General features: G+C 43.6%; 1 protein-coding gene across 6 annotated transcripts in view; it reads left to right on the forward strand.

The window, feature by feature from the left end:
• The window catches only part of LOC121548591 (dynein axonemal heavy chain 8), a 50,854-nt gene extending 30,960 nt beyond the window's left edge, over positions 1–19,894 (forward strand). For 5 of the 6 annotated variants that reach the window (XM_041860071.1, XM_041860076.1, XM_041860072.1 and 2 more), the window contains 32 exons: positions 137–267; positions 717–870; positions 6,748–6,912; positions 7,140–7,366; positions 7,546–7,664; positions 7,803–7,906; positions 8,049–8,225; positions 8,417–8,584; positions 9,317–9,532; positions 9,902–10,039; positions 10,164–10,291; positions 10,485–10,656; positions 10,902–11,057; positions 11,283–11,438; positions 13,200–13,382; positions 13,510–13,615; positions 13,791–14,043; positions 15,499–15,689; positions 15,804–15,925; positions 16,008–16,126; positions 16,282–16,484; positions 16,599–16,672; positions 16,775–16,927; positions 17,113–17,268; positions 17,370–17,486; positions 17,582–17,683; positions 17,796–17,956; positions 18,067–18,223; positions 18,505–18,657; positions 18,860–19,049; positions 19,288–19,409; positions 19,518–19,894. In XM_041860071.1, the coding sequence (XP_041716005.1) occupies positions 137–267; positions 717–870; positions 6,748–6,912; positions 7,140–7,366; positions 7,546–7,664; positions 7,803–7,906; positions 8,049–8,225; positions 8,417–8,584; positions 9,317–9,532; positions 9,902–10,039; positions 10,164–10,291; positions 10,485–10,656; positions 10,902–11,057; positions 11,283–11,438; positions 13,200–13,382; positions 13,510–13,615; positions 13,791–14,043; positions 15,499–15,689; positions 15,804–15,925; positions 16,008–16,126; positions 16,282–16,484; positions 16,599–16,672; positions 16,775–16,927; positions 17,113–17,268; positions 17,370–17,486; positions 17,582–17,683; positions 17,796–17,956; positions 18,067–18,223; positions 18,505–18,657; positions 18,860–19,049; positions 19,288–19,409; positions 19,518–19,805 (5,061 nt within the window). In that variant the 3' untranslated portion in view covers positions 19,806–19,894. The remainder of the gene's footprint in view (positions 1–136; positions 268–716; positions 871–6,747; positions 6,913–7,139; positions 7,367–7,545; positions 7,665–7,802; positions 7,907–8,048; positions 8,226–8,416; positions 8,585–9,316; positions 9,533–9,901; positions 10,040–10,163; positions 10,292–10,484; positions 10,657–10,901; positions 11,058–11,282; positions 11,439–13,199; positions 13,383–13,509; positions 13,616–13,790; positions 14,044–15,498; positions 15,690–15,803; positions 15,926–16,007; positions 16,127–16,281; positions 16,485–16,598; positions 16,673–16,774; positions 16,928–17,112; positions 17,269–17,369; positions 17,487–17,581; positions 17,684–17,795; positions 17,957–18,066; positions 18,224–18,504; positions 18,658–18,859; positions 19,050–19,287; positions 19,410–19,517) is intronic. The other variant, XM_041860077.1, reaches the window with a different exon arrangement.
• Positions 19,895–21,629: the final 1,735 nt, after the last annotated feature.

Here is a 21,629-nt window from a genome sequence, read left to right on the forward strand (position 1 = left end):
CATCCTGGCTGCCGTGTTATTCATAATCAGTCAATATTACTCTGTCATCTGTGTTTCGAACTTTTGTTTAATTAAAAGGTCTTGTAACAACATCTTTAGATAAGGTGAGAATCTTTATCCTGTGGTCCCCCCACAGATCTCACGTATCATCCGGACAGACTGTGGCAACGCGCTGCTAGTGGGAGTGGGAGGATCAGGAAAACAGTCTCTCACCCGCCTGGCTTCCTTTATAGCCGGATACAGTATATTCCAGATCACCCTGACCAGGTAAGTATGAGGGGTTATGTGGTGGATGGTCAATAACAGTTAGGTAAAGTAGGTAACAATGGATCCTAGAGATCCTATTAAATTACTAGAGGGGCTATGTCATAAACCCTCAAAGTTCCAGAATAGGATGATAATGGCCGTCATTGTGGTAAAGGAAATCCAAACCAGTCTAATTGGAATGAATGGCAGTAGAGTCATAGGTCATATTCCTAATTCTATGTGAGCAAAGGATTTGGAAAGATGAAAGGAGTATAGTAAGGGCAGCAATTAGTGTTATGCAAGCATTTAAATTAGGCAAGTCAGTCTCAAAACCAGCTTTATTGTATTGAACATGTATTTCTATTTCTATCTGAAGTATAGTAGTAATTCATTGATGCTCCATATACTAAGGAGATAATGAGAGTCCAGCTGAGAATTGGTCGCTAATGCCCCTGTTTCCTATCTACCAGGACGTACAACATCAGCAACCTGATGGACGACCTGAAGGTCCTGTACAGAACAGCCGGGGCGGACGGCAAAGGCATCACCTTTATTTTCACAGACAACGAGATCAAGGATGAGGCCTTCCTGGAGTACCTCAATAACGTGCTCTCATCTGGGGAGGTGATCAAAAAAAAAATCTTTTTAGGGGGTAGATCAGCTTTAATACTGCAGATAGATTGTAGCTTCCATCAATGTAATTGTCTGCATCATTTCCAATCCCCCATATATTTGTTTGTGTGTGTGTGTGTGTGTGTATGTATATATGTATATATATATATATATATATATATATATATACACACACACACAGTGAGGGAAAAAAGTATTTGATCCCCTGCTGATTTTGTACGTTTGCCCACTGACAAAGAAATGATCAGTCTATAATTTTAATGGTAGGTTTATTTGAACAGTAAGAGACAGAATAACAACAAAAACATTCAGAAAAACGCATGTCAAAAATGTTATAAATCGATTTGCATTTTAATGAGGGAAATAAGTATTTGACCCCCTCTCAATCAGAAAGATTTCTGGCTCCCATGTGTCTTTTATACAGGTAACGAGCTGAGATTAGGAGCACACTCTTAAAGGGAGTGCTCCAAATCTCAGTTTGTTACCTGTATAAAAGACACCTGTCCACAGAATCAATCAAACAATCAGATTCCAAACTCTCCACCATGGCCAAGACCAAAGAGCTCTCCAAGGATGTCAGGGACAAGATTGTAGACCTACACAAGGCTGGAATGGGCTACAAGACCATCGCCAAGCAGCTTGGTGAGAAGGTGACAACAGTTGGTGCGATTATTCGCAAATGGAAGAAACACAAAAGAACTGTCAATCTCCCTTGTCCTGGGGCTCCATGCAAATTCTTTTTTTTTTTTTTTTTAGTCATTTAGCAGACGCTCTTATCCAGAGCGACTTACAGTTAGTGATTACATATTTTATATAAAATATACTGGCCCCCCGTGGGAATCAAACCCACAACCCTGGCGTTGCAAACGCCATGCTCTATCAACTGAGCTACATCCCTGCCGGCCATTCCCTCCCCTACCCTGGACGACGCTGGGCCAATTGTGCGCCGCCCATGAGTCTCCCGGTCGCGGCCGGCTGCGACAGAGCCTGGATTCGAACCAGGATCTCTAGTGGCACAGTTAGCACTGCGATGCAGTGCCTTAGACCACTGCGCCACTCAGGAGATCTCACCTCATGGAGTTGCAATGATCATGAGAACGGTGAGGAATCAGCCCAGAACTACACGGGAGGATCTTGTCAATGATCTCAAGGCAGCTGGGACCATAGTCCTCAAGAAAACAATTGGTAACACACTACGCCGTGAAGGACTGAAATCCTGCAGCGCCCGCAAGGTCCCCCTGCTCAAGAAAGCACATATACAGGCCCGTCTGAAGTTTGCCAATGAACATCTGAATGATTCAGAGGAGAACTGGGTGAAAGTGTTGTGGTCAGATAAGACCAAAATCGAGCTCTTTGGCCTCAACTCGCCGCGTTTGGAGGAGGAGGAATGCAGCTTATGACCCCAAGAACACCATCCCCAACGTCAAACATGGAGGTGGAAACATTATGCTTTGGGGGTGTTTTTCTGCTAAGGGGACAGGACAACTTCACCGCATCAAAGGGACGATGGACAGGCCATGTACCATCAAATCTTGGGTGAGAACCTCCTTCCCTCAGCCAGGGCATTGAAAATGGGTCGTGGATGGGTATTCCAGCATAACAATGACCCAAAATACACGGCCAAGGAAACAAAGGAGTGGCTCAAGAAGAAGCACATTAAGGTCCTGGAGTGGCCTAGCCAGTCTCCAGACCTCAATCCCATAGAAAATCTGTGGAGGGAGCTGAAGGTTCGAGTTGCCAAACGTCAGCCTCGAAACCTTAATGACTTGGAGAAGATCTGCAAAGAGGAGTGGGACAAAATCCCTCCTGAGATGTGTGCAAACCTGGTGGCCAACTACAAGAAATGTCTGACCTCTGTGATTGCCAACAAGGGTTTTGCCACCAAGTACTAAGTCATGTTTTGCAGAGGGGTCAAATACTTATTTCCCTCATTAAAATGCAAATCACCTGAACCAAATCTTATTTAACGAGGAAAAGTATAAAAACCACTGCTGTGGTCATCACTATCCTCTTGCAATAGGACCAGCTGGATGGCAAAAACAGTGCTAATAGTACATCAAAAGTAATATTAATCAAAAAATAACTATTGACCATGCCAAAGGAGTTGAAAAGGAAAGTTTTGAGTGAGGAAAAGAAGGGTTCAATTCTAGCTTTACTGGCAGAGGGATACAGTGAGCGTCAGGTTGCTTCCATCCTTAAAATTTCAAAGACAGCGGTTCATAAGAACAAGGTCAAGCAGCAGACATTGGGGACAACAAAGCTACAGACCGGCAGAGGGCTAAAACGACTCTCTACTGACCGGGATGACCGCCATCTCATTCGAATGTCACTCAACAACCGTAGGATGACATCAAGTGACCTACAAAAAGAATGGCAAACGGCAGCTGGGGTGAAGTGCACAGCGAGGACGGTTCGAAACAGGCTCCTAGGGGCAGGGCTGAAGTCGTGCAAAGCTAGAAAAAAGCCCTTCATCAATGAGAAGCAAAGAAGAGCCAGGCTGAGGTTTGCAAAAGACCATAAGGATTGGACCGTAGAGGACTGGAGTATGGTCATCTTCTCTGATGAGTCCAATTTTCAGCTTTGCCCAACACCTGGTCGTCTAATGGTTGGACAGAGACCTGGAGAGGCCTACAAGCCACAGTGTCTCGCACCCACTGTCAAATTTGGTGGAGGATTGGTGATGATCTGGGGGTCCTTCAGCAAGGCTGGAATCGGGCAGATTTGTCTTTGTGAAGGACGCATGAATCAAGCCACGTACAAGGTTGTCCTGGAAGAAAACTTGCTTCCTTTTGCTCTGACATTGTTCCCCAACTCTGAGGATTGGTTTTTCCAGCAGGACAATGTGCCATGCCACACAGCCAGGTCAATCAAGGTGTGGATGGAGGACCACCAGATCAAGACCCTGTCATGGCCAGCCCAATCTCCAGACCTGAACCCCATTGAAAACGTCTGGAATGTGATCAAGAGGAAGAAGGATGGTCGCAAGCCATCAAACAAAGCCGAGCTGCTTGAATTTTTGCGCCAGGAGTGGCATAAAGTCACCCAACATCAATGTGAAAGACTGGTGGAGAGCATGTCAAGATGCAAGAAAGCTGTGATTGAAAATCTGGGTTATTCCACCAAATATTGATTTCTGAACTCGTCCTAAGTTAAAACATTAGTATTGTGTTGTTTAAAAATGAAAATGAACTTATTTTCTTTGCATTATTCGAGGTCTGACAACACTGCATCTTTTTTGTTATTTTGACCAGTTGTCATTTTCTGCAAATAAATGCTCTAAATTACAATATTTTTATTTGGAATTTGGGAGAAATGTTGTCAGTAGTTTATAGAATAAAACAAAAAAATTATTTTTACCCAAACACATACCTATAAATAGTAAAACCAGAGAAACTGATAATTTTGCAGTGGTCTCATAATTATTTCCACAGCTGTATATACATTTACATTTACATTTACGTCATTTAGCAGACGCTCTTATCCAGAGCGACTTACAAATTGGTGCATTCACCCTATAGCCAGTGGGATAACCACTTTACAAATTTTTTTTTTGGGGACACACCTACTCATTCAAGGGTTTTTCTTTATTTTTACTAGGGGTGTAACGATTCGTTTTAACAACGATTCGATTTGTATCACGATTCGTGGTTGTCGATACGATTCAAGGACGATATTGGTTCATTTAGAACGATACGATCCGAAACGATTCAGTAACCTTTTAGCCAAAAATTCAACCAGTGTGACTGAAATAAATACCTGGATACTGGACAGTGCAGGTGAAGTTTCCTAGATTCCTGTTTCTTGTAAGGACCGCAATGGTGGCTTGATAATTTCTCGCTCGTCGGCTTCTCCTCTGTTGTCCGCCATGCTTTGTTTTGTTGTCTTGGCGCCTTTGCGCTGCTGCTGGCGCGATGGCGTCACGGATAGGCAGACTGAATCGAGTAATGTTTAAAGCCTTTATCATTAAAAGTGCTAAGAAAAAACATCCATATAAAGTCTGATGTGCTTAAATCCAATGGGTTTTTTCCTAGTATCGATACAATCGATTTATTACATTTTAAAACGATGTTAGATCGATATATGTTGTCCAAAAGGCCAACTCGCCGAGCACAGATCGATGCAGTTGGATCATAGGAATATAAATCGATACATCGATGTAGTAGATGGATCGTTACACCCCTAATTTTTACTATTTTCTACATTGTAAAAAAAGTAGTGAAGACATCAAAACTATGAAATAACACATATGGAATCATGTAGTAACCAAAAAAGTGTTAAACAAATCAACATTTATTTCAGATTTTAGATTCTTCAAAGTAGCCACCCTTTGCCTTGATGACAGTTTGCACCCTCTTGGCATTCTCTCAACCAGCTTCACCTGGAATGCTTTTCCAACAGTCTTGAAGGAGTTCCCACATATGCTGAGCACTTGTTGGCTGCTTTTCCTTCACTCTGCGGTCCAACTCATCCCAAACCATCTCAATTGGGTTGAGGACGGGTGATTGTGGAGGCCAGGTCATCTGATGCAGCACTCCATCACTCTCCTTCTTGGTCGAATATCCCTTACATAGCCTGGAGGTGTGTTGGGTCATTGTCCTGTTGAAAAACAAATTATAGTCCCACTAAGCGCAAACCAGATGGGATGGCGTATCGCTGTAGAATGCTGTGGTAGCCATGCTGGGTAAGTGTGCCTTGAATTCTAAATAAATCACAGACCGTGTCACCAGCAAAGCACCCCCATACCATCACACCACCTCCTCCATGCTTCACGGTGGGAACCACACATGCGGAGATCATCCGTTCACCTACTCTGCGTCTCACAAAGACATGCCGGTTGGAACCAAAAATCTCAAATTTGAACTCATCAGACCAAAGGACAGATTTCCACCAGTCTAATGTTTCTTGGCCCAAGCAAGTCTCTTATTATTATTGGTGTCCTTTTAGTATTGGTTTCTTTGCAGCAATTCGACCATGAAGGCCTGATTCACACAGTCTCCTCTGAACAGTTGATGTTGAGATGTGTCTGTTACTTGAACTCTGTGAAGCATTTATTTGGGCTGCAATTTCTGAGGCTGGTAACTCTAATTAACTTATCCTCTGCAGCAGAGGTAACTCTGGGTCTTCCTTTCCTGTGGCGGTCCTCATGAGAGCCAGTTTCATCAAAGCGCTTGATGGTTTTTGCGACTGCACTTGAAGAAACTTTAAAAGTTCTTAATTTTCTGGATTGACTGACCTTCATGTCTTAAAATAATGATGGACTGTAATTTCTCTTTGCTTATTTGAGCTGTTCTTGCCATAATATGGACTTAGTCTTTTACCAAATAGGGCTATCTTCTGTATACCACCCCTACCTTGTCACAACACAACTGATTGGCTCAAACGCATTAAGAAGGAAATACATTCCACAAATTCACTTTTAAGAAGGCACACCTGTTAATTGAAATGCATTCCAGGTGACTACCTCATGAAGCTGGTTGAGAGAATGCCAAGAGTGTGCAAAGCTATCATCATGGCAAAGGGTGGCTACTTTGAAGAATCTCAAATATAAAATATATTTTGATTTGTTTAACTCTTTTTTTTTTTTTTTTGTTACTACATGATTCCATATGTTATTTCATAGTTTTGATGGCTTCACTATTATTCTACAATGTAGAAAATAGTACAAATAAAGAAAAACCGTGTAATGAGTAGGTGTGTCCAAACTTTTGACTGGTACTGTAAATATACATGTATTATTAAAATATATTTTCCTTTATTATTTTCCCCTATGATCAAGTTACTCTGTTATCTAACGTTATTCTAACGCTACTCTAGTGAAAGAAAAAGTTCCAATTTTTCATTCTTAAGTATTTAGCTTGTTGTGTGCAGGTGTCCAACCTGTTTGCTCGTGACGAGCTGGACGAGATCACTCAGAACCTCATCGGTGTGATGAAGAAAGAGTTGCCTCGCGTCCCGCCCACCTTCGACAACCTGTACGACTACTTTATCTCCCGGGCCAGGAAGAACCTGCACGTGGTGCTCTGCTTCTCTCCTGTATGATTTAGTAATACCGGAAACATAAAAACACCACCTCCAATATTGTCACTCAACAATTCCGGAGTTTGTTATGTAGTTGTCCCATTAATAGTATTTGCCAGAGTTGTTGCATAGATAGGTTTGCTGGCATCAGCCGTTGTGGGTGGAGTGAAATTACATTCTTTCATATCTTTATTGTGCATATTCGTTCGTATTCATTCATCCATCTATTTATTTCCCGACAGGTTGGTGAGAAGTTCCGCTCACGCTCCCTGAAGTTCCCAGGTCTGATCTCAGGCTGTACTATGGACTGGTTCACTCCCTGGCCCAGCGAGGCTCTAGTGGCTGTGTCCCAGTACTTCCTCTCTGACTTCCACATGGTATGCTCCCTCGAGGTCAAAGCCGCAGTGGTACAGACCATGGGCATATACCACGATAAAGTGTCCTTCACCTGCGAGAGCTACTTTGACAGGTAGTCGACTGAAGTTGGAAACTCAAATGCAAATCTAGTCTTCAAACCACATTTGCATTTATAAATGACAAGAATTTACATGTCAGATAGTACAGTTATGTCAAACAAATGGCGTCCATTTCTAATACCCAAAGCCTGTCTGAATAACCTACGAGTGTGTTTTAATTTGTCCACCCCAGGTTCCGAAGAAGAACTCATGTGACCCCTAAATCCTACCTGTCTTTCATCAATGGATACAAGACGGTATACAGTGAAAATTACAACTTTATCAACACACTGGCTGAGCGCATGAATGTTGGTATGGAAATCCAATGGAGTGGCTACTAGCCAAGGCATAATAATGAACTTCGTACAAACTGCTTATTATATTGTAAAGAAAATAAATGTTGTGATTTCTTGTCAGATTGCGGTTTTGTGTAAATGCTTTGTATTGCAGGTCTGACCAAACTGTTGGAGGCTAGCGAGTCTGTGGCTCAGCTGTCCAAAGACCTGGTGGTTAAGGAGAAAGAGCTGGCTCTGGCCTCCATCAAAGCAGACAAGGTAAATGGGAAATAAAATAGAAACCATAGAAAGAGAATTTAATTATATTTTTATGTGGGAATCACCCTTTCACATCCATTCACAGAATACACTCATGTAAAGTTTGACTGCTGATCCGGGATCTGTTGTCTTGTCTGTACAGGTGCTGGCAGAGGTGACAGTAAGCGCTGAAGCAGCCACCATCGTAAAAGCTGAGGTCCAGATTGTAAAGGACAGAGCCCTGAAGATTGTGGAGGGCATTGAGAAGGAGAAAGCCTTTGCCGAGGTCAAGCTGAAAGCGGCTAAACCGGCTTTAGCGGAGGCAGAGGCCGCTCTGAATGTGAGTCTTACTGTACATGAAAATATCAATTTGAAAAAGACAGAAATAGATTTTGGGCAATGTTCAGTAGGCAACAAAACGGAAGATAAAGGACTGAAATAGGGAGGGTACTACCGCAACTTTTTTCCTGTTGCGAAATGTTTTCTGTTACATGCCCTAATGATCTCAACCCTGTTATATATTCTCCTCAGACCATTAAAGCGGCTGACGTAGCCACGGTGAGGAAGCTGGCCAAACCTCCCCACCTCATCATGAGGATCATGGACTGCTGTGTGCTGCTCTTCCAGAAGAAGCTGGACACCATCACCATGGACCCAGAGAGGCCCTGCCACAAGCCCTCCTGGGGAGAGGCACTCAAGGTCAGAAAGCCTCCATTCTAGTCTCTACCAGACTCATAGATCTTTACATCTCTCTATGTATGACTCTGGTAATAATAATAGAACAAAATATAATAGAAGAGGCCTAGATATATTGTCCTTGGAGAAGGATATTCTTCTTACCAAGATTTTACACTATACACACACACATCAAACCATCAGATAATCACCCAGATTTTACATTCCCAGTCCCATCTCTGTATATTGAATTGATTTGTTGTAGCTAATGTATTGGTTTGGTTTGTTGTTGCTAATGTATTGGTTTGGTTTGTTGTGCTAATGTCTTGGTTTGGTTTATTGTAGCTAATGTCTTGGTTTGGTTTGTTGTAGCTAATGTATTGGTTTAGTTTGTTGCGCTAATGTCTTGGTTTGGTTTGTTTTAGCTAATGTCTTGGTTTGGTTTGTTGTAGCTAATGTATTGGTTTAGTTTGTTGTAGCTAATGTATTGGTTTAGTTTGTTGTAGCTAATGTATTGGTTTAGTTTGTTGTAGCTAATGTCTTGGTTTAGTTTGTTGTAGCTAATGTATTGGTTTGTTGTAGCTAATGTATTGGTTTGGGGGTTTGTTGTAGCTAATGTATTGGTTTGGGGGTTTGTTGTAACTAATGTTATTGGTTTGGGGGTTTGTTGTAGCTAATGTTATTGGTTTGGGGGTTTGTTTTAGCTAATGTCTTGGTTTGGGCCAAAGTTTTTTTTTGTTGTTGTTGTCTTTTTAGCTAATGAGCGGCAGTGGTTTCATGGCATCGCTGCAGCAGTTCCCCAAGGACAGCATCAACGAGGAGATGGTGGAGCTACTGCAGCCCTACTTCCAGATGGAGGACTACACATTCGAGTGTGCCAAGAAGGTGTGTGGCAACGTGGCAGGCCTGCTCTCCTGGACCTCCGCCATGGCCACCTTCTTCGGCATCAACAAGGAAGTGCTGCCACTCAAGGTACGGGGAACAGACGCTGAATGATTCTACCCTCCATAAAGTATGGGAACACTATTTGTGTGTGTGTGTGTGTGATCCGATATATTGGAGTATTGGGGCCAACTCATTGGGGCCAAATCCCCGAGCTGACAAGGTAAAAATCTGTTGTTCTGCCCCTGAGCAAGGCGGTTAACCCACTGTTCCCTGGGCGCCGATGGCGTGGATGTCGATTACGGCAGCCCCCCCGCACCTCTTTGATTCAGAGTAGTTGGGTTAAATGCGGAAGACACATTTCAGTTGAATGCATTCAGTTGTACAACTGACTAGGTAACCCCCTTTCCCTTTAGATAAGCATTGTGAACAGTATTTTTTCTCGACGTATGTGGACAGGCTAACTTGATTATCCAAGAGGGCAGACTAACGATAGCCAATTCCGAGCTAGCCAGTGCTCAGTCTCAGCTGGATGAGAAACAGGCTGAGTTGGACAAAGTACAGGCCAAGTTCGATGCTGCCATGAAAGAGAAACAGGTGAGGTCCAATCAATAATGTTCTATATTCTTAAATTAGGAATATTGCAAAATAAATAGAAATGTATAGATAGAATAGCAGAATAGAATGTAGTTCAAACAGTTGATTTTGTGATGCTTTACAGGATTTGCTGGACGATGCAGAGATGTGCAGGAATAAAATGGTGGCAGCGTCAGCACTCATTGATGGGCTTAGTGGAGAGAAAGTGCGCTGGACAGAGCAGAGCAAACAGTTTAAATCACAGATCAACAGGCAGGTTACAGATAAGAGAAGGATAGCATAACGTTTCTTTACTTTCAGTATTCTGACTGAAGTCATTATTACTATGTACAAAGATTTAATGCAATGTAATACAATAAACTACAGACAATATCAATGCTCAGTTCTTTCCCTTAGAGGCTTTTCAATGTGACCATTGACCATATTTTGTCCTCTCTTTGGATAGACTCGTAGGGGACGTCCTCCAGCTCACTGGCTTCCTGTCGTACTGTGGACCCTTCAACCAGAACTTCCGCAACATGCTCCTAAAAGACATCTGGGAAGCAGAGCTCCGGAAGAGGAAAATCCCCTTCACGGATAACCTCAATATTATCTCTATGCTGGTGGACCCACCTACTGTAAGAAAAGATCATGAACACAGTAGTGAATTGAATAGAATTTTACTTTTGAGTTACAAACAAAACAGTCATCGACAAAATGTACATTTAAATCCCATAGGATAACAAATGAAAATATTAATGAAAACACTTATTTCCAAAGTGGTTCTTAGTATCCATTCCACTGAACCAGAAGTTGTACGAATTGTGTTTTGTTATGTCCCAGAGCACCACATTGAAACATCCTTCCCTTTTCTGTGTGTCAGATAAGCGAGTGGAACCTACAGGGACTGCCTGGAGACGACTTGTCAGTGCAGAACGGCATCATTGTGACCAAGGCCACGAGGTTCCCTCTCCTCATCGACCCTCAGACCCAGGGCAAGGCGTGGATTAAAAAGAAAGAAAAAGCCAATGATCTACAGGTAAGCCATTCACTTCTCACATTCACACTCTTATAAACACACACACCAGTGTGAAAACTAAATATATTGGTTCAGTGTATTCCCAAGAAGTCATGAATGGCCATGTTCAGTAGGTGGAAAGTGTTTTAAAACGGAATGATACGGGGAGGTACTACATTAATGTATCCAATAGGAACACAGCATTTTGTTTTCCCCTACTGAACACGACCATGATATCTCTTGCAGGTCACGTCCCTCAACCACAAGTACTTCCGTACCCACCTGGAGGACAGTCTGTCGATGGGACGACCGCTGCTCATCGAGGACGTCCGAGAGGATCTGGACCCCGCCCTGGACAACGTGCTAGAGAAGAACTTCATCAAGTCTGGCTCCACCTATAAGGTACATACAGTGGGGAGAACAAGTATTTGATACACTGCCGATTTTGCAGGTTTTCCTACTTACAAAGCATGTAGAGGTCTGTAATTTTTATTATAGGTACACTTCAACTGTGAGAGACAGAATCTAAAACAAAAATCCAGAAAATCACATTTTATGATTTTTAAGTCATTAATTTGCATTTTATTGCATGACATAAGTATTTGATACATCAGAAAAGCAGAACTTAGTATTTGGTACAGAAACCTTTGTTTGCAATTACAGAGATCATACGTTTCCTGTAGGTCTTGACCAGGTTTGCACACACTGCAGCAGGGATTTTGGCCCACTCCTCCATACAGACCTTCTCCAGATCCTTCAGGTTTCGGGGCTGTCGCTGGGCAATACAGACTTTCAGCTCCCTCCAAAGATGTTCTATTGGGTTCAGGTCTGGAGACTGGCTAGGCCACTCCAGGACCTTGAGATGCTTATTACGGAGCCACTCCTTAGTTGCCCTGGCTGTGTGTTTCGGGTCGTTGTCATGCTGGAAGACCCAGCCACGACCCATCTTCAATGCTCTTACTGAGGGAAGGAGGTTGTTGGCCAAGATCTCGCGATACATGGCCCCATCCATCCTCCCCTCAATACGGTGCAGTCGTCCTGTCCCCTTTGCAGAAAAGCATCCCCAAAGAATGATGTTTCCACCTCCATGCTTCACGGTTGGGATGGTGTTCTTGGGGTTGTACTCATCCTTCTTCTTCCTCCAAACACGGCGTGTGGAGTTTAGACCAAAAAGCTCTATTTTTGTCTCATCAGACCATATGACCTTCTCCCATTCCTCCTCTGGATCATCCAGATGGTCATTGGCAAACTTCAGACGGGCCTGGACATGCGCTGGCTTGAGCAGGGGGACCTTGCGTGCGCTGCAGGATTTTAATCCATGACGGCGTAGTGTGTTACTAATGGTTTTCTTTGAGACTGTGGTCCCAGCTCTCTTCAGGTCATTGACCAGGTCCTGCCGTGTAGTTCTGGGCTGATCCCTCACCTTCCTCATGATCATTGATGCCCCACGAGGTGAGATCTTGCATGGAGCCCCAGACCGAGGGTGATTGACCGTCATCTTGAACTTCTTCCATTTTCTAATAATTGCGCCAACAGTTGTTGCCTTCTCACCAAGCTGCTTCCCTATTGTCCTGTAGCCCATCCCAGCCTTGTGCAGGTCTACAATTTTATCCCTGATGTCCTTACACAGCTCTCTGGTCTTGGCCATTGTGGAGAGGTTGGAGTCTGTTTGATTGAGTGTGTGGACAGGTGTCTTTTATACAGGTAACGAGTTCAAACAGGTGCAGTTAATACAGGTAATGAGTGGAGAACAGGAGGGCTTCTTAAAGAAAAACTAACAGGTCTGTGAGAGCTGGAATTCTTACTGGTTGGTAGGTGATCAAATACTTATGTCATGCAATAAAATGAAAATTAATTACTTAAAAATCATACAATGTGATTTTCTGGATTTTTGTTGAAGTGTACCTATGATAAAAATTACAGACCTCTACATGCTTTGTAAGTAGGAAAACCTGCAAAATCGGCAGTGTATCAAATACTTGTTCTCCCCACTGTACATAACACAGCTCTCAGATCAGTTTGACTTGAAAAGCAGTGTTGTGAAATAGCCTGGTTAAACCAGACTGAACACTGTGTTCACCATGAAACGTAGCGAAATCTGTTTGGGTGCCAGGCTAATTGGGAAATGAGGCTCCCATTCAAACCTGTGCTCATTGGTTGTAGGTGAAAGTGGGAGACAAGGAGACCGACGTGATGGATGGCTTCCAGCTCTACATCACCACCAAGCTGCCTAACCCGGCGTACACGCCCGAGGTCAGCGCCAAGACCTCCATTATAGACTTCACCGTCACCATGAAGGGTCTGGAGAACCAGTTGCTGGGCCGAGTCATCCTCACCGAGAAATACGTAAGCCTTCATAAATCCTTTATAAACCATTCATAACCCCTTTATAAAACCTATATAAACATTTTCTCTCAGGACTTCAGAGGCATGATTTGGGTGTTACATGGATGTTCTGATGGTGCTGTAACAGGAGCTGGAGGCAGAGAGAGTCAAGCTGATGGAGGATGTGACGGCCAATAAGAGGAAGATGAAGGAGTTAGAGGACAACCTGCTGTACAAGCTCAGCTCCACCAAGGGTATTGACTCCTAGGATAAACAAATAATATTAAGTGTTACATCTGATGTTTGGATAATGTCTCAAATACTCAGACTGCTCAATCTGTGTGTGTGTGTGTTTGGTATGTGTCTGTCTGTCTATCTGTGTTTGCGTGTGTTTCCGTGTGGGTGCATGCGTGCGTCTTGTGTGTCAAGGTTCCCTGGTGGATGACGAGTCCATGATTGGCATCCTGTCGGTGACCAAGCTGACAGCGGCCGAGGTGAGCGAGAAGCTGCACGTGGCGGCCGAGACGGAGGTGAAGATCAACACGGCTTCAGAGGAGTACCGGCCGGCCGCCTCGCGTGGCAGCATCCTCTACTTCCTCATCACCGAGATGAGCATGGTCAACGTCATGTACCAGACCTCCCTGGCACAGTTCCTCAAGATCTTCGACCTCTCCATGGCCAAGTCAGTACCAGGATGGGATTTTTCCTGATTAATCAGGAATTCCTGCTTTTCAGATATTTATCCTTCATTCAAATATAATGGACCTATCCCAAAATCCTGATTTTCCTGATCAAATCCCTCAGTACACAGAACACATAGCAAATTCACCAACTTGTTTACCCTTTAATACTTTTTTTTTAATCAAGTTTGTGTACACCCACATTATATCAGTCCATACCAGAGGTCTCCAACCTTTTCTAGCAAGAGAGCTACTTTTAAAAAAGGAAACAAGCTACTCTTTTTCTTCTAGCTTACAATTAGGCACATTATTCTCTTCTCCTCTCCCCTGCAACTCTTCCCCAGGTCCTTAGTGTATAAGAGAAAGTAGGGCACTATGTTTTCTGCCAATATACCTGGTAAAATAAAGGTTAATAAACAACTTAAAGGGGGGGGGGGGGGCTATAAAATCTGTGATTTATATTATATATTCCCAAATTATGTTTTCTCTGTTTTATTTTTCCTGGTTTTTGGTTTTGTTTTTCACTCTCAAAATTACAATTGTTCATGCAGATTTGACACAAACCGGTGCGCCTGGCACATACTACCATACCCCGTTCAAAGGCACTTAAATATTTTGTCTTGCTCGTTCACCCTCTGAATGGCACACATACACAATCCATGTCTCTATTGTCTCAATAATTAAAAATCCTTCTTTAACTTGTCTCCTCCCCTTCATCTACATTGATTTGAAGTGGATTTAACAAGTGACATCAATAAGGGATCATAACTTTCACCTGGACTCACCTGATCAGTCTATGTCATGGAAAGAGCAGGTGTTCTTAATGTTTGTATACTCTGTGTACTTCTGCCAGGTAAGCCTACTTTGCAGTTAACATTTAATTGAGAAGGTTTTGGGGAAAGTATTTCTGTCAACCCAGAAGACTGTTATCACATCAACTGGCAACACGCGTAGTGATAGACATATGCGCACACCACACAGACAGACAGACGGGCAATATTGCTCAAATTAATTGGCAGATATTGTGTTAGGTTTGGCTTCTTAAGCTAATAGTGGTTAACCAGGGGTGGTGTAATGCCAATGTTGCGTTGATTAGGTAGTAGCTGGGAGCTTGCGGTGTCTGTCTGATACTTGTGCGATTTCTTAATGACCGTTTGTGGTGGAACACGTGAAAATTGCTTGTACTTTCAGAATTGTTTGCCGAGCTACTCATAGGTGGGCTGCAAGCTACAAGTAACTTGCGATTGACCTGTTAGAGACCCTTGGTCCATACAAACAGAAATAGATGAGCCTGACAAATGGCATAGGTCTAAATCTAAATACACAACAGCGTTTATAAATGTATAAAAGAACAGACATGGGACCTGTACCATTTGATCAATATTCATTATAGGTATAGTTCTTTCTCATCAACCTCTAGATTTGAACCCTTTATTGGTGTTGTTTTCCTCACGCAGGTCAGACAAGTCTCCTCTCACTCAGAAGCGTATTGCTAACATCATCGAGTACCTGTCCTTCGAGGTGTTCCGCTACACGGTCCGAGGGCTGTACGAAAACCACAAGTTCATCTTCACCCTGCTGTTGGCGCTCAAGATCGACCTGCAGAAGAACAACGTCAAGCAGAACGAGTTCCAGATCCTCATCAAAGGTATCAGATCCTCACTACTGATCCTAGTTAACATATCTCTGTATAGGTAGCAGTGTAGTAATGAAGTAATGGTTTTATTAATAGTACATATGTAATGTTCTCTGTGTGTTACAGGGGGTGCTGCTTTAGACTTGAAGGCGTGTCCTTCCAAGCCGTTCCGTTGGATCCTGGATCTGACCTGGCTCAACTTGGTGGAACTCAGCAAACTGTCACAGTTCATGGAGATAATGAACCAGGTGGGGTGTCATCATTAGCAATGGTCACAGCTTTGTCTGAGGAGTACACTACATTGCCTTTACTTCTCTATTCATCTTGTAGGTCTCTCGTAATGAGAAGGGCTGGAAGGTGTGGTTTGACATGGACAACCCTGAGGATGGTGTGATTCCTGATGGATACAACGACTCCTTGGATGTCTTCCATAAACTACTGCTCATCAGGTGAGCTCCTGCTTCTCTGGGTGATTGTCTCTTATCCAGATCTTATACATCAAGATTGTAAAAAAAATAATAAAAAGAGCCTTTAAAAGCCTCTTGAGGTTGTGGCTAGCGCATTCAGGTTCGAACCCAGGTTTGGTTGTACTCTCTCCTCACAGATCATGGTGCCCTGACCGCACCCTGTCCCAGGCCAGGAAGTACGTTGGAAACTCGATGGGCATGAGGTTCGCTGAGCCTGTCATCCTGAACCTGGAGAGTACCTGGGAGGAAAGCGACACCCGCACCCCCCTCATCTGCTTCCTCTCCATGGGCTCTGATCCCACCAACCAGATCGACGCTCTGGCCAAGAAACTCCGGCTAGGTTAGCCCCATGCCTATCACCCTTTAGTTTAAGAGCAGTCTGAGACCCTGAATTAATCACTAACATGAGTCACTGACAAGACTGTCATTGTGATATTGTGTTTATATGTTGCAGAGTTCAGAGCGATATCAATGGGCCAAGGTCAGGAGATCCATGCAAGGAGGCTCTTACAGATGTCAATGACACAGGTGAGAGCTTCTGAGGTTCAACTCTTTGTAAATAAATGTAGTGTACAGCATATACAAATATTTTCACCTACCTAACGTGTTTGCATGTGTACACACAAACAGGGTGGCTGGGTCCTGCTCCAGAACTGCCATCTGGGCCTGGAGTTCATGGATGAGCTGCTGGAGACGGTCACCACAGTGGAGACAATGCACGACAGCTTCAGAGTGTGGATCACCACCGAGCCCCACGACCGCTTCTCCATCACCTTGTTACAGGTAAAGGCCCTGTATACACCTACACAGACAACACCAGTAATCTCCCCAGCAATCTGACATTATCCTTCATTCATGTGAAACGGACCTATCCCCTAGCCAAAATCCAGATTTGTTATATTGTCCTAGTCACATCCCTTATGTCTAAGAATAAATATTTGCTGACCGGATTGTTTTCTTTCTTCCAGTCCTCTATCAAGTTCACCAATGATCCTCCCCAGGGGGTGCGGGCTGGCTTGAAGCGTACGTTTGCTGGAATCTCTCAGGATCAGCTGGAAATCTGCAACCTGCCCATGTGGAAACCCATGCTTTACAACGTAGCCTTCCTACACACTGTGGTGCAGGTACAGACTCAGCACACTATCTTGATACATTCATGTTTCTAGATAAATACTGTATTTAATGTAATTTACTGATTTTTGCCTTGTTTGTTACTCTGTTGTAGGAACGTCGTAAATTCGGGCCTCTGGGTTGGAACATCCCGTATGAGTTCAACTCAGCTGACTTCACAGCCAGTGTGCAGTTTGTCCAGAACCACTTGGATGAATGCAGCCCCAAGAAGGTACTATCAAAATAGTATAGGCCTATCCGAAGCTACAGTGACTATAAGTGTGCTCACAGACCTACACGTGACGATTTCCCTGCGTTTTTCTCCAGGGTGTCTCATGGGTCACGGTGCGTTACATGTTAGGGGAGGTGCAGTACGGAGGAAGGGTCACTGATGACTACGACAAGCGGCTGCTCAACTGTTTCTCTCGGGTAATGTCATTTTCCTTTTCAGTTAATGCAACTGTCTTGATCAATATGTTGTACATGTGGGTAATCATGTGGGAAGCACAGACTTGTTCTAAGCATTATGCGTTCCCAACAGGTGTGGTTCAATGACAAGATCTTTGAGCCGACATTCTGCTTCTACACAGGATACAAAGTGCCTGTGTGTAAGACAGTGGAGCAGTATATGGAGTATATCGCGACCCTGCCTGCACTGGACACACCTCAGGTCTTTGGTCTGCATCCCAACGCAGACATCACGTAAGACACCGTAGATCATCACAACGCTCCACTCTTATCATGTCTATGCTGTGTGTGAGTCTCAATACTCAATATTAATACATTAATATTATATAACTATTCTTGTTCAGATATCAGACCAACACGTCTGCTGAGGTGCTGGACACCATCACCAACATCCAGCCCAAGGAAAGTGGAGGAGGAGCAGGGGAGACAAGAGAGTCCATCGTCTACAGACTGGCAGAGGACATGCTGGAGAAGCTGCCCCCCAACTACGTACCTCATGAGGTCAGTGCTCACTCTGTTTATGGAGGATATGATGCCAAGTCATGTTCAGTAGGAACACAATGTAGCAAAATGTTTTGCAACGAATAATACAAATTGATGTTCTCTTTGGACAAATTCCGGTAATACCTCAGTTTCAAAATGTTTACCACCTACTGAACACAGCCCATATGGTTCTAATGATGGACTTAGCATTAAGATGCTTTTGGGAAACTGGGCCCTGGGCTGTACAGAGCGAATACACTATGCTCACACACCAAATTCTATTGTGATGTGTACTGTAGGTGAAAGCCAGGCTGGTGAAGATGGGTGCCTTGAACTCCATGAACATCTTCCTACGCCAAGAGGTGGACCGCATGCAGAGGATCATAGGAGTGGTGCGCACCAGTCTGGTCGACCTCAAACTCGCCATCGACGGTACCATCATCATGAGCGAAGTAATAGAGCTAGCTAGAATGACCACTATAATGTACTACAACTATATTACATCTTAACACTTTACATTGTGTTATACTTCAAATGATTATTTATAGGTTTATAGCTTATAAATCTGTAATAAACAGTAATAACAATGTCTGAAATGTCTGTGTTATTTTGGTGCTTGAATATTCAATGTCATATTCATGTTTTACCTCCTAGAACCTGCGTGATGCCCTGGACAACATGTTTGACGCGCGCATCCCCAACATGTGGAAGAAGATCTCGTGGGAGTCGTCCACTCTTGGCTTCTGGTTCACTGAGCTGCTGGAGAGGAACACACAGTTCTACAGCTGGGTGTTTGAAGGCAGACCCAAGACATTCTGGATGACTGGCTTCTTCAACCCTCAGGGTGAGTCTCGTTCAAAACATGAATTAGGCTAACTGATCAAACTTGCAGGGTAATTTCAATTTACTTGTAATATTCAAAATACAGTTCAGCATAAATTAGTGTAATCTATTTTACAAGGACATTTTTGTCATGTCTTCATCCTATTACATCATTGAAGATATGAGATAAATGTGTTCATGTGTCTGATAGGATTATAATGGCATATCTCTTTATGTTTGCTCCATCTGTATGGCTGCAGGTTTCCTGACAGCCATGAGGCAGGAGGTAACCAGGGCTCACAAGGGCTGGGCTCTGGACACAGTCACCCTGCATAACGACGTGCTGAAGCAGAGCAAGGAGGAGATCACTGCCTCTCCTGCTGTAAGTAGCCTCATGCAAAATAGTGTAATTGACAACACATGTACTACATACAGCTTTCCCTTTTTACCTCTCAATGCCATCCATCATACTCTTATCTCTGTCTCTCAGGAGGGGGTCTACGTCTACGGTTTGTACCTGGACGGGGCCGGCTGGGACAGAAGGAACTGCCGTCTCATCGAAGCCACTCCCAAGGTGTTGTTCTGCCCACTGCCCGTTATTCACATGTTCGCCATCAACTCCACCGCCCCCAAGGACCCGAAGTTCTACATCTGCCCAGTCTACAAGAAGCCTCGGCGCACAGACCTCACCTACATCACAGGGGTTGTGATACGCACGGTGCAGTCACCCGATCACTGGATCTTACGTGGTGTTGCCTTGCTCTGTGACATCAAATGATGGGACAACTACTCAGTCTTTCTTTGGTGTTTGTGTAACCCTGTGTGCTTTCACCAAAGTAACACAAATAAATGTTTTTAAAATTCCAACTAGTGAATGTAGAAATTTTAATGGAATTAACAAGCAGTTTTACATTACAACCAACACTAGTGTTTCGTTCATTGAAAGAGTCGAGGTGCAACCAAGCATCATAAGATAATTTTAACAGAAAAGGCGTAACTCACTCACATTTCTAAACAGTTCCTTTACTAGCTACAGATTGTAACACCAGATAATGTGATTTAACCCAAAAAATGTAGTATCCATTACACTGAGCATAAAGGTAAGGTACTGTTTGGTGGAGCACAGAGTTTAAGACCATTTTAGCTTGGCAATACTGTCTTCGTCCTCTATTCGTGGAAAGGAGTCTCAAAATGTCCTTGTCCAGTTGCAGGGGTTCCCTTTGAATTTGGAGAAAATACACCGTTATTAAATTAAATATTTGTTTTGCTCCATGTTGCCATCTTGTCTATTTCAAGTCATCTCTCATTGATCGAAACAGGTGGGTCCACCCTAAAGTGCCGTATGTCATGATGACAGACCTGTCTCGATCAATGAGAGAACTTGAAATAGACAAGATTGCAGCGTACACGTTGTTGGATTACTTCATAGAGCAAAAAATATATATATTTTAATAACAGCATTTTAGAAATTCTAACGGATCCCCTGCAACTGGACAAGGTAATTTTATGAGACTCCCGTTTCCACAAATCGAGGACGAAGGCAGCATAGCCAAGGTTGGTGGAAAATTCAGTGCAACACCAAACAGTACCAACCTGTAACTCACAGTATAATGGATACCAATTTTGGGGGGTTAAATCACATTATCTGGTGTTACAATCTGTAGCTATTCCTTTACATGGTTAGCTGAAGTATTCCCATTTCACAGTCCAACTGCTCTGCTGTGAGGGTGCCCATGAGAGGCTGACAGTCAGGGTTGAATACTGAGTATGCGCTCAGTTCTCCAGGTTGACGTTTAGCTGGGCTCCGCAGGCCCTGGTAGAGCCAGTAGAAGAGGGAGATTAGGAAGAAAGGCAACCCAAAGGCCAGCTCAGCAAACAGCCCAAGCAGAACCAGCCAAAGCAACACCTTCAGCAAAGTCCGGTTTGCAAAACCAAGTCGCCTTGAACCAGGCCTTCGACCCAAAATGCAGTCCAGCAGACAGTCATCCTAAAGAAAGTGGAGAGAATCACGAGTTAGCTAGCTAGCTAACATTGAGGGGTGGAATTGAAATTAACTATGCCATGACGCTACCTCAGTGCCTGACGTTTTAGTCATTTTTTGTGTTTGAGTTATAGCCTACCCCACATTGTAAGGTCTCTGTAGCCTGAGGGACAGCGGGCATCTGATGTTTTGTCAACTCCTGTGCGTCTTTATCAGCTGTTGACTCCCAACTGGCTGACTTCAAAATGCTGCCACTGCCAGGTGATGTTATGGGCTGCATCTCACCAGCCCTTGTACCCGGCTCAGAATTTTGCAAGCTTTTGCGAATGCTAACAACTTCTGAGTCATACTCATGCAGAAATGCACTGTGCACGACGGGTATTAAGCACTGGTAGCGAACTAGCTAGCCAGATACATATATTTTTGAGGCGTAATTTTGTTCTAGCAGATTGCCCCTCGATCGTGTGAAATATCGTCTTCACAATAGCGGGAATGTTATATAAGGTGCTTTCAATGCAGTGATATAATTCAAAGTTTCACTGTCACAAAGAGTGATATGACAAATCCGTAGAAGAGAGATCTTAAAATATGTTGGTCTACTTCGGGAAAGATAACTAACCC

Source organism: Coregonus clupeaformis, chromosome 33 (genome assembly GCF_020615455.1).
Source record: "Coregonus clupeaformis isolate EN_2021a chromosome 33, ASM2061545v1, whole genome shotgun sequence".
Classification (NCBI taxonomy): Eukaryota; Metazoa; Chordata; class Actinopteri; order Salmoniformes; family Salmonidae; genus Coregonus; species Coregonus clupeaformis.